Raw genomic sequence first — 14,384 nt, forward strand, 5'->3', positions numbered from 1 at the left:
CTTTATTCAGACGCAGCTGCAGCTCTCTCATGTGTGAGGGGTTTGATCTCAGTGCTGATGCAAGAGCTCTGAAGCCTTCCTCTCCAAAACTACAGCTAGACAAGCTGTAGAGAGAAAATAACACCATCATCTTTTTTGTGGCTTTTAGACAATAGTATGGTGGCCATGATGACATTGGCATGAACAGGAGCATTGCTGTATTGAAATGTCAAAGGTGTGTGTGTGTGTGTGTGTGTGTGTGTGTGTGTGTGTGTGTGTGTGTGTGTGTGTGTGTGTGTGTGTGTGTGTGTGTGTGTGTGTGTGTGTGTGTGTGTGTGTGTAAGACGTTCTCTATCAAAAACACAGACAACAACTCAGTATGTGGTGTTGTGATACTCACTCTAGTTTCTCCAGTTTACAGTTGGGATTCTCGAGAAGAGAAGAAAGATGTTTCACTCCTGAATCTCCTGCTTTATTCTCACTCAGCTGCAGCTCTCTCATGTGTGAGGGGTTTGATCTCAGGGCTGCTGCAAGAGCTATGAAGCCTTCTTCTCCAAAACTGCAGTTAGACAAGCTGTAGAGAGAAAATAAAACCATTTTCCCCTTTTAGACAAAAGTATGATGGCCATGATGGCATTGCTGTATTGAAATGTCGGGAGTGTACCTATGTTCCCCGGGTCCTATATTCCCTGGGTCCAATGTTCCCAGGTCTTTGTATGGGACCAGGGAACTTAGGGCCCTTTTTCTAAAAAAGGGTTTTATGTTCCCCGCATTGTATCTAACCCTTCCCAAAACCATCCCTAAACTTAACTTGTCAGTAATGCAATGTTTCCCAGTTTTCAAATTGTACCCTTCCCAAAACCATCCCTAAACCTAAACTGTCAGTAATGCAATGTTTCTGAGTTGTAAATTTGTGCCCTGAATAAAACTACCCCTAAACCTAACCTGTCACAGGTGCAACAACCCGCGCTTGGCCATGAGGCAGCAGTCTACTTTGTAAGCAGCAGGGAAGATAGAACTCTTTTTTGAAAAAAGGGTCCAAAGTTCCCAGTTGCGGGGAACATAGGACCCGGGGAATATAGGACCCGGAGAACATAGGGATGACCCTGAAATTTCAAGGGTGTGTGTAGAGAGAGAGAGAGATTGAAAGAGCGAGAGTGAAAGCAAGTGAGACAGAGAGAACATGATAATTCACACTCATTTTCAAACACATAGACAACAACTCTATGTGGTCTTGTGATACTCACAGTAGTTTCTCCAGTTTACAGTTGAGATCCTCCAGAAGGGAAGAAAGATGCTTCACTCCCGAATCTCCTGCGTAACTCCCACTCAGCTTCAGCTCTCTCATGTGTGAGGGGTTTGATCTCAGTGCTAATGCAAGAGCTCTGAAGCCTTCCTCTCCAAAACTACAGTCAGATAAGCTGTAGAGAGAAAATAACACCATCATTTTTTCTGTCCCTTTTAGACAAAAGTACGATTGCCATGGAGACCGTCACATGTGTGTGTGTGTGTGTGTGTGTGTGTGCGCGCGCACGCGTGCATGTGTGTAACTGCTCATTGCAATATCAAGACAGCTTACTTGAGCATCTGCAGAGTACAGAATGAGGTCTTCAGGCCATTACAAATTTCTCCAACTCCAATATTTCCAATCTTGTTGCCACTGACATCCAAACTCTTCAGTTTTGAGGATTGATTCTGGAGGACACTTTCCAGTGCTGCACAGCTTTGTTTAGTGAGATTACAGTGGTTGAGCCTTTAGAGGAAAAGAACAACATCAGTAAGTATATGTCATGCTCACAGTCACATTGATGTTTGCATGCAAACATTTCCCCCTGTAATAAAGACAAAAAAAGAAAGCACATACACGCTGCAATCATACTTACAGAGCGGTTTGGGATTCCTCCAGTACAGGCAGCAGTCTTATCAGGGCTTCATCAGACTTGCCGTACTGCTGCAAGTCGAACACATCCAGCTTGTCCTCTGATGTCAGCAACACAAACACTAGTGCTGACCACTGGCCAGGTGAAAGTTGAGCTTCTGAGAGAGTCCCTGCAATCAAGAAGCTCTGTATCTCCTTCACTAACGAGTGGTCATTGAGTTCATTCAGACAGTGGAAGAGGTTGATCACCCTTTCTGATGAAGGAGCTTCTCTAATCCGTCCCTTAATGTACCTGATTGTGTCTTCATTGTCAGTCTGAATGTGTTGCTTCTGCAGTAAGCCATGTAGTCTATTCTGGTTGGAGTCCAGTGAGAGGCCAAGAAGGAAACGAAGGAAAAGGTCAAAGCGTCCATCTTCACACTGGAAAGCTTTGTCCACAGCACTCTTCTGCATAGCGATCATTGATTCCTGCATATTTGGAGGAAACATTCTTTCTAAACAAAAATTACTTGCTTGTGGTTGCTCTATTGACACAAGGTCTTTTCTTTCATTTCTCATCATCAGGAACACATATAATGCTGCAAGATACTCCTGAATACTTAAATGCACAAAGCTGTACACTTTCCCCAGGACCACCCCTGACACTTCTTGAAACATTTGGGTGAAGATGCCAGAGCGAACGGCTGCCTCCTCTACATCAACACCACATTCTTTCAGATCCTTTTCATAAAAGATCAGGTTTCCTTTTTCCAGTTGTTCATAGGCTAGTCTTCCAAGAGCAAGTAGACTGGCCTGGTTCCACTGAGGATCCTCATCATACACGTGATCAAACTTCAGGATCCGCTGTCTGTTTAAAAAGGCAAGGAAGTATGTATACATCTCTGTCAACGTCTTTGGAACCTTTTCAACTTCTGCGATGACCTGCTGCAGAACAGTCGCAGCAATCCAGCAAAACACTGGTATGTGGCACATGATGTAGAGGCTCCTAGATGATCTGAGGTGGGAGATTACTCCTTCAGCAACATTCTGATCACTGATCCTCTTCCTGAAGTACTCCTCCTTCTGTGGGTCACTAAAGCCTTGTACCTCTGTAACACGATCAACACACACTGGTGGAATTTGATTGGCTGCTGCTGGTCGAGAGGTGATCCACACTAAAGCAGCTGGAAACAGATGACCTTTGATCAGGTTTGTCAAGAGCATGTCCACTGAAGACATCTCTGTGACATCAGTCACACTATGACTTTTCTGGAAGTTCAGCTGAGGTCGACATTCATCCAGTCCATCCAAGATGAACAACACTTTGCGCTTCTCTTGGCTCTGAAAGGTTAACGGCTTCATTTCTGAGAAAAGGTGGTGGAGAAGTGCCATCATAGAGTACTGTTTCTCTCTGATGAGGTTGAGCTCCCGAAATGGTAGTGGAAATATGAAGTGGATGTCCTGGTTTTCTTTGCCCTCAGCCCAGTCCAGTATGTACTTCTGAACTGACACAGTTTTACCAATGCCAGCCACTCCCTTTGTGATGACTCTTCTGATCGGTTTATCTTGTCCAGGTAAGGGTTTGAAGATGTCACTGCATTTGATTGATGTCTCTTGTCCAGCTGATATTTTGTATTTCATCTCAATCTGCCTGACTTCATGCTCCTCATTCACTTTCCTACTTTCTCCCTCTGTAATATAGACTTCTGTGTAGACCTTTTCAAGCAGAGTAGAACCTCCCTGCATTTGTATCCCTTCAAACACACTGTGGTACCTGTTTTGAAGGCTCTTCTTCAACTCAGTGCGGCAAACTATATCCTTTTCATCTATGTCACAGACAAAATAAGAGATTCTTAGAAACACAACAAATGGCACAGATAATACTTGACAGTGTGCACAATAAATTACTTACTGTCTGGTACACTAAAATACTTAACAGCACAAATAACAAGTCCAGCAGGCGGATACAGATGTGTCAACCTGTTGCTTATAGATGTAAATTAATAAATACAATTCAATGTAACTTGTAAAAGGGCGACACAAGATCGTGTTTTGGCCGATTTAAAGATTGTGTTACAGACGGACCGACAGATGGACATACCCTCTTATCCTCTTATAGAGAAGCTGCATCTAAAAACAGATGACAGTAACAAAATGATCCTTACTTTTTTGCAGTTTTTCAGCAATCTCCTTCTGGTCCATGGTCCTAAGGAAGTGCAGTGCCATCTTCAGAGCCCCTTCTCTGGCATCACTGTCATCATCATCTTTATCCTCAAATGTCTCTATGTAGTCTGAACTTTTGATCTGAACAATTGTTCTAATATTACAAATAAAGTGGAGGTTTCTGCGATTGTTTAGTGTCTTGTGAACTCCATGCGCATACTACGGTGCAACCAATTGTGTCTCTATTCAGCATTATATACATTTCTGACAATCAAACCTGCAGTATATGATCCAGACTGCACTGTGGAATCTGGGTTGACTTGGAACTGGCTGTATGTGATATATTTTCCTCCATTTTGCTGCTGCGAAGAAGAAGATCACAGAAATTATGTTTTCTTGTTTTAAATATGATAAGATCATCAGTGATAGGTCTAACTTGAGGCATCATGCATCATGTTCATTTGAGTGTTTAAATAGTTTCTTCTCTCTCCCAGGGGGAGTGTGCAAGCATGAGTTTTTGTCCTGAAAAATAAAATAAAACAACCCTCCTTTCTGTTGCTTAAAGAAACCTTAATTATGTTATATTTTGTGTCCCTGGCCTTAAGTGGCCACTATCTCGCAATACTTCAGATTCACTATTTCTATATACCAGTTATCAATGAATAGAACCCTTTCACAAATCTGTTGTAAACTTACATTGATGTCTCTATGGGGTCTATATGCTGGAATGTGAGGCCACGATCCAGAGACTCGTCACTTTTCATCGACAGACGGGTGGAGGCAGATGATGGAGGTCTCTCCTCAGGGACTTGCCTACTGCACGATAGCAGACCAATTTATTCAAAAGTACAAATTAAATTAACCATTAAGGTGACTTAACGTCCAACTCAGGGAGTTGAATGGCGTAGTCATGGCAAAATAGCTTTTTAAACAAACCTTAAACGTGAGCATGTTCATCAACTTACCTTGATGTCTCTTTTGGGTCTATATGCTGGAATGTGATGCCACGATCCAGAGACTTGTCACTCTTCATAGACAGACAGGTGGAGGCAGGTGATAGAGGTCTCTCCTCAGGGACTTGCCTACTGCACAAATGTAAAAGCCAAGTTTTACTACAGAAATGGTCATACAGTTATGGACTGTATACTATGGAGTTTATACTTCACCATCCATGTCAAACCCATTATTTAAAACGAAAGCTAAGGCTACGTATTCTTTAACCCTGTAGTTGTTGAGTTATGATGTGAAAATTTCTCTTTCTCTGGCTTTTTGGACATTCACACACAAGGGTCATTTTGCTTTTACAAAATAGTTCAATTGCCCACAAAAATACCAGAATACATTTTCGAACAAATGTTTATTAGTTACCTTCTTCATTAGTTGTTTACCTGCTCCGCTAAACAAAGTAGTTCCGAATTGACCGTTTGTATGGTTGCTATGCAATGATTGACAGTGCCAGCGTACAACGTTCCATGAAACTGTGTGGAATTTGCGCATTTCTGTGCAGACTGCGACTGGGCTTTCGCTTTCTAAAATGATGCATGTGAACACTGTGCGACTTCCATATTTTTTTAGTTAGATGTCTACTTTTGTAAGCCTTTTGGCTTGACTTTCACATTTCTGTTGCTTGCTGATTAAACCTTGTGATTATAGCTGAGTAACAACTCACCTTCCTCTTCTTTCCCTCTCCCGCCTGAGATCCGAGCACTGTTCTCGCCGTCTGCTTTACTGCTGTACAACTTTGCTGCTGACACACTTTCTCAGGCAAACGTCTGATATGGGAACCAGAGAAAGGGGTTCGCATTGTCCCTCCAAATTAATGGCTACTACACAACTTATTCCAGTTCCAAGCAGAAATAATTGTAAATTGCATGGCACCTGGAATCTTGCTTCCAGATACCTACTTTTGGAATCTTGCTTCCAGATACCTACTTTGTACGCCTAAAGGGTCTATATATAAATATAGATTTGCACATGGATGGCAAGATTGCTTCCGTATTTTTTTCTCTTCCTCGTCTTTCCCTCTTGCCGCAGCGCAAATGAGATCAAATTAGGGCCTACAGTGGTTCTCTTACACTCACTCCAACAAATCAACCTCTCCTGTTCTAATGTCTCATTATTTGCCTTATGTACGCCTAGACTAGGCTACAAGTGCTTGGACTCTGGTGATGACAGGAAGTTGTGCCTGTGTTCAGCCTCGTGTTCATTAATAGGCTATCAGGCTATTTAAAGTTGCGACATTTCGGTGAGCCTCGCAGATGATCTTGCTGCAAGAGATTGACATGTAGTCTTGCTGTGTCGTTGAAAAAAAAGTGTCCGTTTTCTCGCATATCTCAAGATTATGAATAGATATTTAAAATACCATGTTACTCTTCAAAAAGCTACGGGATAGTGGCCACAGAGGTGTGCCAACTGCAAAGACAACTGCACTAGAATCCACCGACCAACACGTCTCTGTCATGCGGGCGTGCATGCGCCTAACTTAGTCCAGCATAGAACAATGGAATAGAATGATGACGAGTTACATTCACTTTCTCCGCAGTACCTTTTGGATAGAATGATGGCGAGTTCAAAATGTGCGGCCCTGGTTACATTCTATCCACGGCAGAGTGATTACTAGGTGTGAGGAGTCTCCGGGGAGGATGTCAACCTAGCGTCTCATTCAATCAGCTATCTCAATATTGACCGGATCTAACTATTGTATAATAGTGCAAAGGAAAATTAAACACAAAGGTTACTGAGTTGGAGTGACCATCACCAGTATTGTAACGGTGCTCAGTTTGCCACACTGAACGTGTTCATTTGTATAATGCATTTCAGACACAGAAGTAGCCCATTGTAGGGCTGCACGATTATGGAAAAAAATCATAATCACGATTATTTTTATAAAAATTATGATTTCGATTACAATCACGATTACCCCCCCCTCCCCAAATTCCAGATTAGCATAACAAAAAAATAACAGATTCTGTTTCTTAAAACTCCAGTAAAGTTATGTAGTGAAGGTGATAAAATAGTCTATGCCATAGGCCTACAGTGGTAAGATCGGTTTGGCTCCTCAACAGGCCAACTGAGTGGCATCACACTGTATTTTCCAAAAACACTTGCAAAAACACAAGTAGGGTCTATTTCAGGAAAGGGGGGGGGGGGTAATCAATGTGTTTGCTTTGTAATGACATTGGCAGGGTGAGTGAAGACCAGAACATTTGCATGTAAAATGTGTGTAGCCTACCTAGGCCATACCAAGAAGCTGTGGTCTGCATGATGACATGTCTACACTCACAAAGCATGGCAGCATAACCAATTTGATAAGCTTAACGTTTGTGCTGTCTATTGTATGATTCCCAGCTAATTTCAATTCTGGACTGGAGGTAGTGCACCTGTGAGTAGGAGAGTTAGAAGTTATGTGTTTTAACTAGGGAAAGAGAGAGTGAGTTAAGAAATCAAGGTTGTGCTGAAGAGCTGTCACTTTTAAATTGAATAATATGCATACACTCTGGTCTGTAAAGTAATATTTCATGACTTGGCATGAAAACATAACCATTTAAATAAAACATAGCTTCATGATGTGTATTATTGCCTATGGTTCTGTTAGGTTCTGCCATTTTGGACTGCAGTGCATTTGTCAAGCTAGCAATCTAACACATTTAAGTAGGCCTATGTACGAAGCAGAAGCAACTATGGCAGCTAAAAATTGTGTTGAATTTCAGTCATTGTAATTTAACTCACTGCACCAGTGTAACTTTACATTACTTGTCCACCAAAGCAGCTATGATATCTAGTACATGCAGGTTGGTGTTAATGAGTAGTGAGTAACAGCCACTAATTGTTGTAGACAACATTGCTTAGTTTATTTCGTTTGTGTTAGCATGCTAACTACCGATTTTTTTTTAGACTAGAAATAAAGCTAATTCTCTTGGTTTTCCATAATCACAAACGGTTGCTGGTCAAAGCACATAGTTTCAAAACACCTTCAGAGACTCCAGCATCATGCAATGGCTGGTTTAATGTTTGAATTCCTCATATATAGCCACCATTAGGATGAAACAACTCCCCTCCACTGCCCAGCAGTGAGTGCACTGACACAGAGATTTCCGTCTCCCAGCCATCCTGCCAAAATGCTGCTGCTGCCCGCCCCCTCTCAGCAATGTCTACTTATTGGTTCACAGACTTATCCTCCACCCAGAGACAGTTGTCAACAATATTACTATTGGCTGAAATGTCTTTGTGCTGAGAACGTGCGAGCAGTGCACAAGTCTGCAGGTGCGCGCAGCATAGATGGAACACTGCATTTCCACCCATAAAATCGCGATTTTCATGTTTTATGATCGCGATTTTGATTAAAATTTGATTAATTGTGCAACCCTAGCCCATTGTCTCCAGAGTGTATGTCGTCAGTGGAGCAACAAACATTTGAGGAGCCATTGGTTTCTTTCTAATACTCCCATCATCCCTTGCTCCCTTGTCTGTTTGTGTCCTCACGATGACGTCAAATGGCTCTCAGGCCACATGTAATGTTTAAAAACATTTTTGAAATGTCAACATCCACATTACAAACTTTGATAGGTTTTCATCAGAAGGCCAATAAAGTTTGAATGAAACTGTTGCCATGTCAGATGATGCAACAACACATTGTGTGAAATACCTTTACCATAACTTTTTAACACCATAACTTTTACCTAAAGCAACATATGTTGTACCATATGAAAACATCAACATATTTACCCAACAATGGCTATGTGTTACAGATTAAATTCAATATAACTTTTTTTCAGTTTTAGAATGATTTGTCAAAATTATTTAGAAAATACCAGAGAGTGTTCAGAATATGTCTGTTTCTATACAGCAATATCACAGTATAATAATTATTTCACGTGATGGAATGATCTTATGTTACTGATTTTGGCTGGCACACTTTTATTCCAGGTAAAAGTAAATGCCCAATATTGAATATGTACTATCTTATTTAGCTATTAGCTCTAATATATACAATGTTAAAGCCTGCATAAGTAACTTGTAATGTACTAAGCAAAAGATAAGGCCTACTAGTATAGGTCCTTACCAAGCTTAAATTGGTAATAAATCCCTTATTGTGTATGAACAGGACATTTAAGAATACATGCCTAACAATGTTTGATTTTGCTGGGGGGAAATCGCCATTCCAACACACCGCCATTCCGACAGTAGGTGATTGCGACGCCTCTGATGTCCCCACACCTTGTGCTATTTATTGTTAGGTTATAACCCCCTTTGGCGTGTTTTGTTTAGCAAACACTCGTACATCATCATCTTTCATGCCTTTTTGACATTGTTGCAAGCACGTGAACAAACACGTGAACTAACCCCATTGACATTTGAAACAATCTTGCAAAACATAAGTGCAAAGGAGTGGAGAATGTGAGCGCAGCAACGGGTGCCCCCCTGAAATGGGCCAAATACCTATTTGACAATAAGAAGTCAATGTGGGAATGGCGGTGTGTCGGAATGGCGGAGTGTAACCGATTTTGCTTAGTACATACTATAAGTTACTTATACAGGCACATTGTGTGTATTAGTGCCAATATACTGTATGTAACGCTAAAATTAAGTGTTACCTCATTTTGTTAAAAAAAAAAAGTTAAAAAGCTATTTGTCATAGCATCAAAAGCACACAAATATTACAACATACTGTATACATTTTAGAAAACCTGATGGAAATGTTTAGAACAATGTTTTGAAACATTTCATCATTTGTCATTGTACAAACCCTTATTTGTCACTGAGCCACATACCTCTGCTCCTCTGTCTGCTTGTTCCATGTTTCGCTGTGTTGCTCCATTGCTTAATTTTCCTCATTGGTTTTCTCGTCACCCGATAACCATCTAGAGGCTGCATTACAGAGATACCAAAATACAAAACGTTTACCCCACAATCTGTATAGCCTATACATGGACAATTGTACAAGAAATGGAATTAGCATTCTCATGTGTCTTGCTACAGTTTTTGCTTTAACACTATAAGCACTATATCTACACAAGATACCATATCTACACAGTGTTGCGCTCACTTATCCATATTTACAATTTTGTACCAATTTTGCATAATTTAGCAAAAATTGTGTGCTGATCCTTTAAATGTTGTTTATACATAAACATGGTTCGGGAGGAAGCCCGCCAATGATTGAGAGCCGTCATTACTTGCTCCTGCCTTTGCAGATATTTACCCCCTCTTTTCCCTTTCATCTGTCTTGTGCGAAGGCTTTCTGAATTGTTATCGGACACATGGCAGCGAAACAGCATGGAATTCGAGCTCAATGATTGGCCAGCAAACGACATCGAAGAATCTCACTCCAGACCCACGCATGCCTGCAGGCCCACAATTATTCAAGAGGATCGCCAGATTCTATCTCCCAAGCTCTGCTGGTGCTCCGTTCTTTTCCATGCAAGCATAGCTGAGCTTCAGACTGTACCCGCCTGGCTCTCCACGTTACTCTCAAGACCTACATCCCTACTAGGAATCGAATCTCAACTTCACAAGTGGCCACATTATTCTTTCAGCTTACTGCACTCTCCATGGGCCAGACATGTTGTGGAAGTAGGGCTGCACAATATTAGAAAAATATGCGATACACAATAACATGACTGTATATCGCAATATCGATATTACTCACTATACATATATTTTCCCCTCTCTACTTGCCATTCCACACTTTATCATGTATGAAACAACTGAGAGCAATGCTTTATTTCCAACATTATTTTTATTCGGAAGAAACATGGCTAATATACTGTACCGCATCAACTTAAAATGTCAACCTTTTTAATATCTTTTTTAACCTTCTCACCAAATTGTCTGTTATTAAAAATTAAAAAGTAGGTATCACAATATAACCAACTTTTGCAATACATGTATTGCAAGCCGTGATATTGCGATATCGATACATTTTCAATATATCGTGCAGCCCTATGTGGAAGCAACGTCCACACACTTAATATCTCAATCTTGCTCTCACTTATGAATCTCTTTTCGGGGCCATTGCCACAGCTCAGGCCATTTTTCCCTGCTCTGAAAAGTGTATCCTAAGTGCAAAGGTTTCCGCAGCGCCAAACTCAAACTGTATTTGTCTCGCGCATCAAGCTCTCACTTCGTATTGGCCCACATTGCTTCGTATCATCACCATCTCACCGGGTCACATTATTTGACAATTTATTTATCATCGCTACTATTCTTTATTTCTTCAGCCAGCCAGCCAGCATGCCACTCACTTATAGTGTACACAAAGCACTCAAGGGCAAACTAGTGAAATGTTGTTTATACATAAACATGGTTCGGAAGGAAGCCTGTGAGTAATTAACAGCCGCCATTACTTGCTCCCGCCTTCGGAGATTTATAAACCGCTCCTTTCCCTTTCACCTGTCTTGCGCGTAGGCTTTCCGAATTGTCCCACCACCTCCCCCTACTCCTACTATTCACTAGAGCACCCAGCCTGAGCCACACTCCTCTCAATCTCATCGCGCTTGATCTCCAAACATAAACAACCCAGGCCAGCCAGCATGCCACTCAAGCATAGTGTACACCAAGCACTCAAGGGCATACTAGTCAAACAACACATACTTTCCAGCTATCTACACATGATTAGAAACAGAAGACACTTATTGCAAAAACTGCAATATCATGGCATGATTGTGAAGACACTTCAGTTCAAAACAAAACACATTAGGGAACAACAACATGTACACACATATCTGAAAATACCTACAATACATGAAACAATATTCTCACAGTTACAAAAATAGTAGAGTAGAGTAGTGTACAGTAGAGTAGAGTAGCCTACTTATATTAATCTCGAGGGAAAGTAGCCCCTTAATGCGCGCCGTACCTCCAGTGGCACGCTGTAATACACATTGAAATGTAACTACCATAGCACTACAATACTATGACACAACACAGGGCCTTTAGTAATGCACCACCACTTGGTCATTACCATACTGGTAACAACAAATGTATAAAGCCGCGTCTTAAGGGGTTAAGGTGTCTGACAGCTTACATAGATACATAGATACAAGACATACTGTGGATACAAGACATACACAAAGACTACTACCTAATGCACATAATTGCACATTGCAGTAAACATATAGCGAAAAATAGAAGTTTATTGTTTTATTGTTTGCATTCCAAAATGTCAATATCTTACTACCAAACAAATCCTAAACATAAATTATTTACATGACACGTTGGAGAACTTGAAAGTTAATGGAAAATGTTTTAAAAAGTACAGAATATGCGCACATCAGTAACAGAGGTGTTGGACCAACTGAAAGAAAATAATAGCTAAGATCTTGTAGGAATTTACACTTACCAGTATCATACTGTTCTGTCTACATTTCTTGCTATCCACCAAAGCCGTTATTGGTGATCGACATATAAATATACTCTGGTAGGCCTATTTGTTCTTAAATTTTGCTAAACTGATGACAAATGACGAGCCCTAATCATGTTTATACTTTAAATCAGGAAATGTCCAACTTCAAGAGTAAGATGTCGTCTCGCCAAAGCCACAAGATGTCTTTGCAGGTGAAGTTATGTTCCTTGTACTTTCTATTATTTGTACTGTGATGCAGGGGCAGACCTATAGTGGGGCATTTGCACCCGGGCTCAGGGCCCTCCCATATTGGTGGTGGGGGCCCTATTATGACCTTTTCAGGCTGTATGGGGGCCCTGACAGTGTTTTTCCCTGAGGCCCTGTGTGCAATTGTTCCGCCACTGCTGTGACGCACTACTGCACCGGGCCTATTGTAGGCTCACGTTTATCTCTGGTAGTACAGGTTGTAGAGGAACAAATCATGTATTCATTAACTAGACCATGTATTCATTAAATCAGACCCGTCTGATCACACGTTTTCTTCTACTTGTAAGAGCCATTTCTCAACGTTCTTAAAATAAACACCCCCTGGACCTCACCATAAGCCTGCCAATGCCCCCCTTATTATTAAAAAAAAATGAAATGGATCAACTAATGGGAACTAAGCCCCGCTCCCACTCAGCTGTTTCCTTCTCAAAGCCCCCCATGGGCTCCCCAACGCCCCCTAGGGGGCTGTAGCGCCCCTGTTGAGAAACACTATGATAGAGGAACAAATCATGTATTCATTAACCAGGTGGCACACTGAGCACATGTTTTTTGCTATTCATTGAAGATAAGTCATTGGCAGCATTCCAATATGCAGACTGCCGTCCTCCGCTTGTGCTTGTGGCCTCACCCTGCCTCCTGGACCCGCCTCCATGGGGAAAACAATAACATTTCCCAGTTGTCAGCCTAGCCACAAGAACTTTTGGTGGACTGTTTTTCATTCACCACCCCAATTGCAAATGAGAAAAAAATTGTGCTTTTGCAAGATATACATTTTCTGTCGTCAGTGACATCATCATGAGGTCACAAGCAGGCAAGTATTGGAATCCACCCATTCTGATGGTTGGACAAGAGAAGTGTTTTACCTCTTGTTCAGTAGGTGGAAGCCGTGGTTAGGGAGGTGGACTTAAGATCAAAGGGTTGCAGGCTCGAATCCCTCCCTTACCTCTCCCTACAACCTCTATGCATCACCGAAGTGCCCTTGAGCAAGGCACCTAACCCCATACTGCTCCAGGGACTGTAACCAATACCCTGTATCTAAATAACTGTAAGTCACTACATCTCTATCCATGGCTGAAGGGCCCTTGAGCAAGGCACCTAACCCCACATTGCTCCAGGGACTGTAACCAATACCCTGTACCAAGGCACCTAACCCCACATTGTCCCAGGGACTGTAAGCAAGTATGGAATAGTGGACGACGAGGTGTCCCGATATCAAGGGAAATAATGGACGAGGCGAAGCGTTCTAAACAGCCCGACGGCAAGTCCATTTTCCCTTGATATCGGGACACCTCGAAGGCCGCTATTCCGCTTATCACCCGGTTACCAGCATTTAAGTATTAATTTATTAATATGTTGATCTAAGGCTTCGTGAGAAAGTAGATTCACCACTGCGCTTGGTACGTTGCTATGGGCACCACTTCCTAATCTAGTGAGACGCGCCTCTATCGGAGGCATGTAAGGACGCGCGCAGAATGTTGGGGTGACTTGACAACCAAATGCGATGGAATTGACGACTGGGTTTTTGACTTGACAACCAGATGCGATAGAATTAGTAACGGGGTCTTGACTAGACAACCAGATGCGATAGAACTAACGACGCGGTCTTGACTAGACAACCAGATGCGATAGAACTAGTAACGGCACTTCGGCAGAAGGTTAGAAAAGAAGCAACTTGGACACACGAATGACATCATAGGTGTCCTGCTACCGGGGAATAAAGGACACCTGCTCAGCCAATCAGAAGACGTTCCGTCTGCTCACTGGGTGATAAAG

At 41.8% G+C, this 14,384-nt stretch overlaps 1 protein-coding gene and 1 pseudogene across 1 annotated transcript in view; both read right to left on the reverse strand.

Annotated features, from left to right (window-relative positions):
• The window catches only part of LOC134466142 (NACHT, LRR and PYD domains-containing protein 12-like), a 9,041-nt gene extending 4,978 nt beyond the window's left edge, over positions 1–4,063 (reverse strand). Inside the window, exons 1-4 of the mRNA XM_063220037.1 lie at positions 4,003–4,063; positions 1,863–3,663; positions 380–553; positions 1–104 (exon numbers count right to left, since the gene is read on the reverse strand). The exon at positions 1–104 is cut by the window's left edge and continues 70 nt beyond it. Of these exons, the coding sequence (XP_063076107.1) occupies positions 1–104; positions 380–553; positions 1,863–3,663; positions 4,003–4,063 (2,140 nt within the window). The remainder of the gene's footprint in view (positions 105–379; positions 554–1,862; positions 3,664–4,002) is intronic.
• Positions 4,064–4,692: 629 nt separating this feature from the next.
• Positions 4,693–14,384, reverse strand: part of LOC134466143 (NLR family CARD domain-containing protein 3-like) — a 29,486-nt pseudogene continuing 19,794 nt past the window's right edge.

This window comes from Engraulis encrasicolus, chromosome 16, assembly GCF_034702125.1.
Source record: "Engraulis encrasicolus isolate BLACKSEA-1 chromosome 16, IST_EnEncr_1.0, whole genome shotgun sequence".
Classification (NCBI taxonomy): Eukaryota; Metazoa; Chordata; class Actinopteri; order Clupeiformes; family Engraulidae; genus Engraulis; species Engraulis encrasicolus.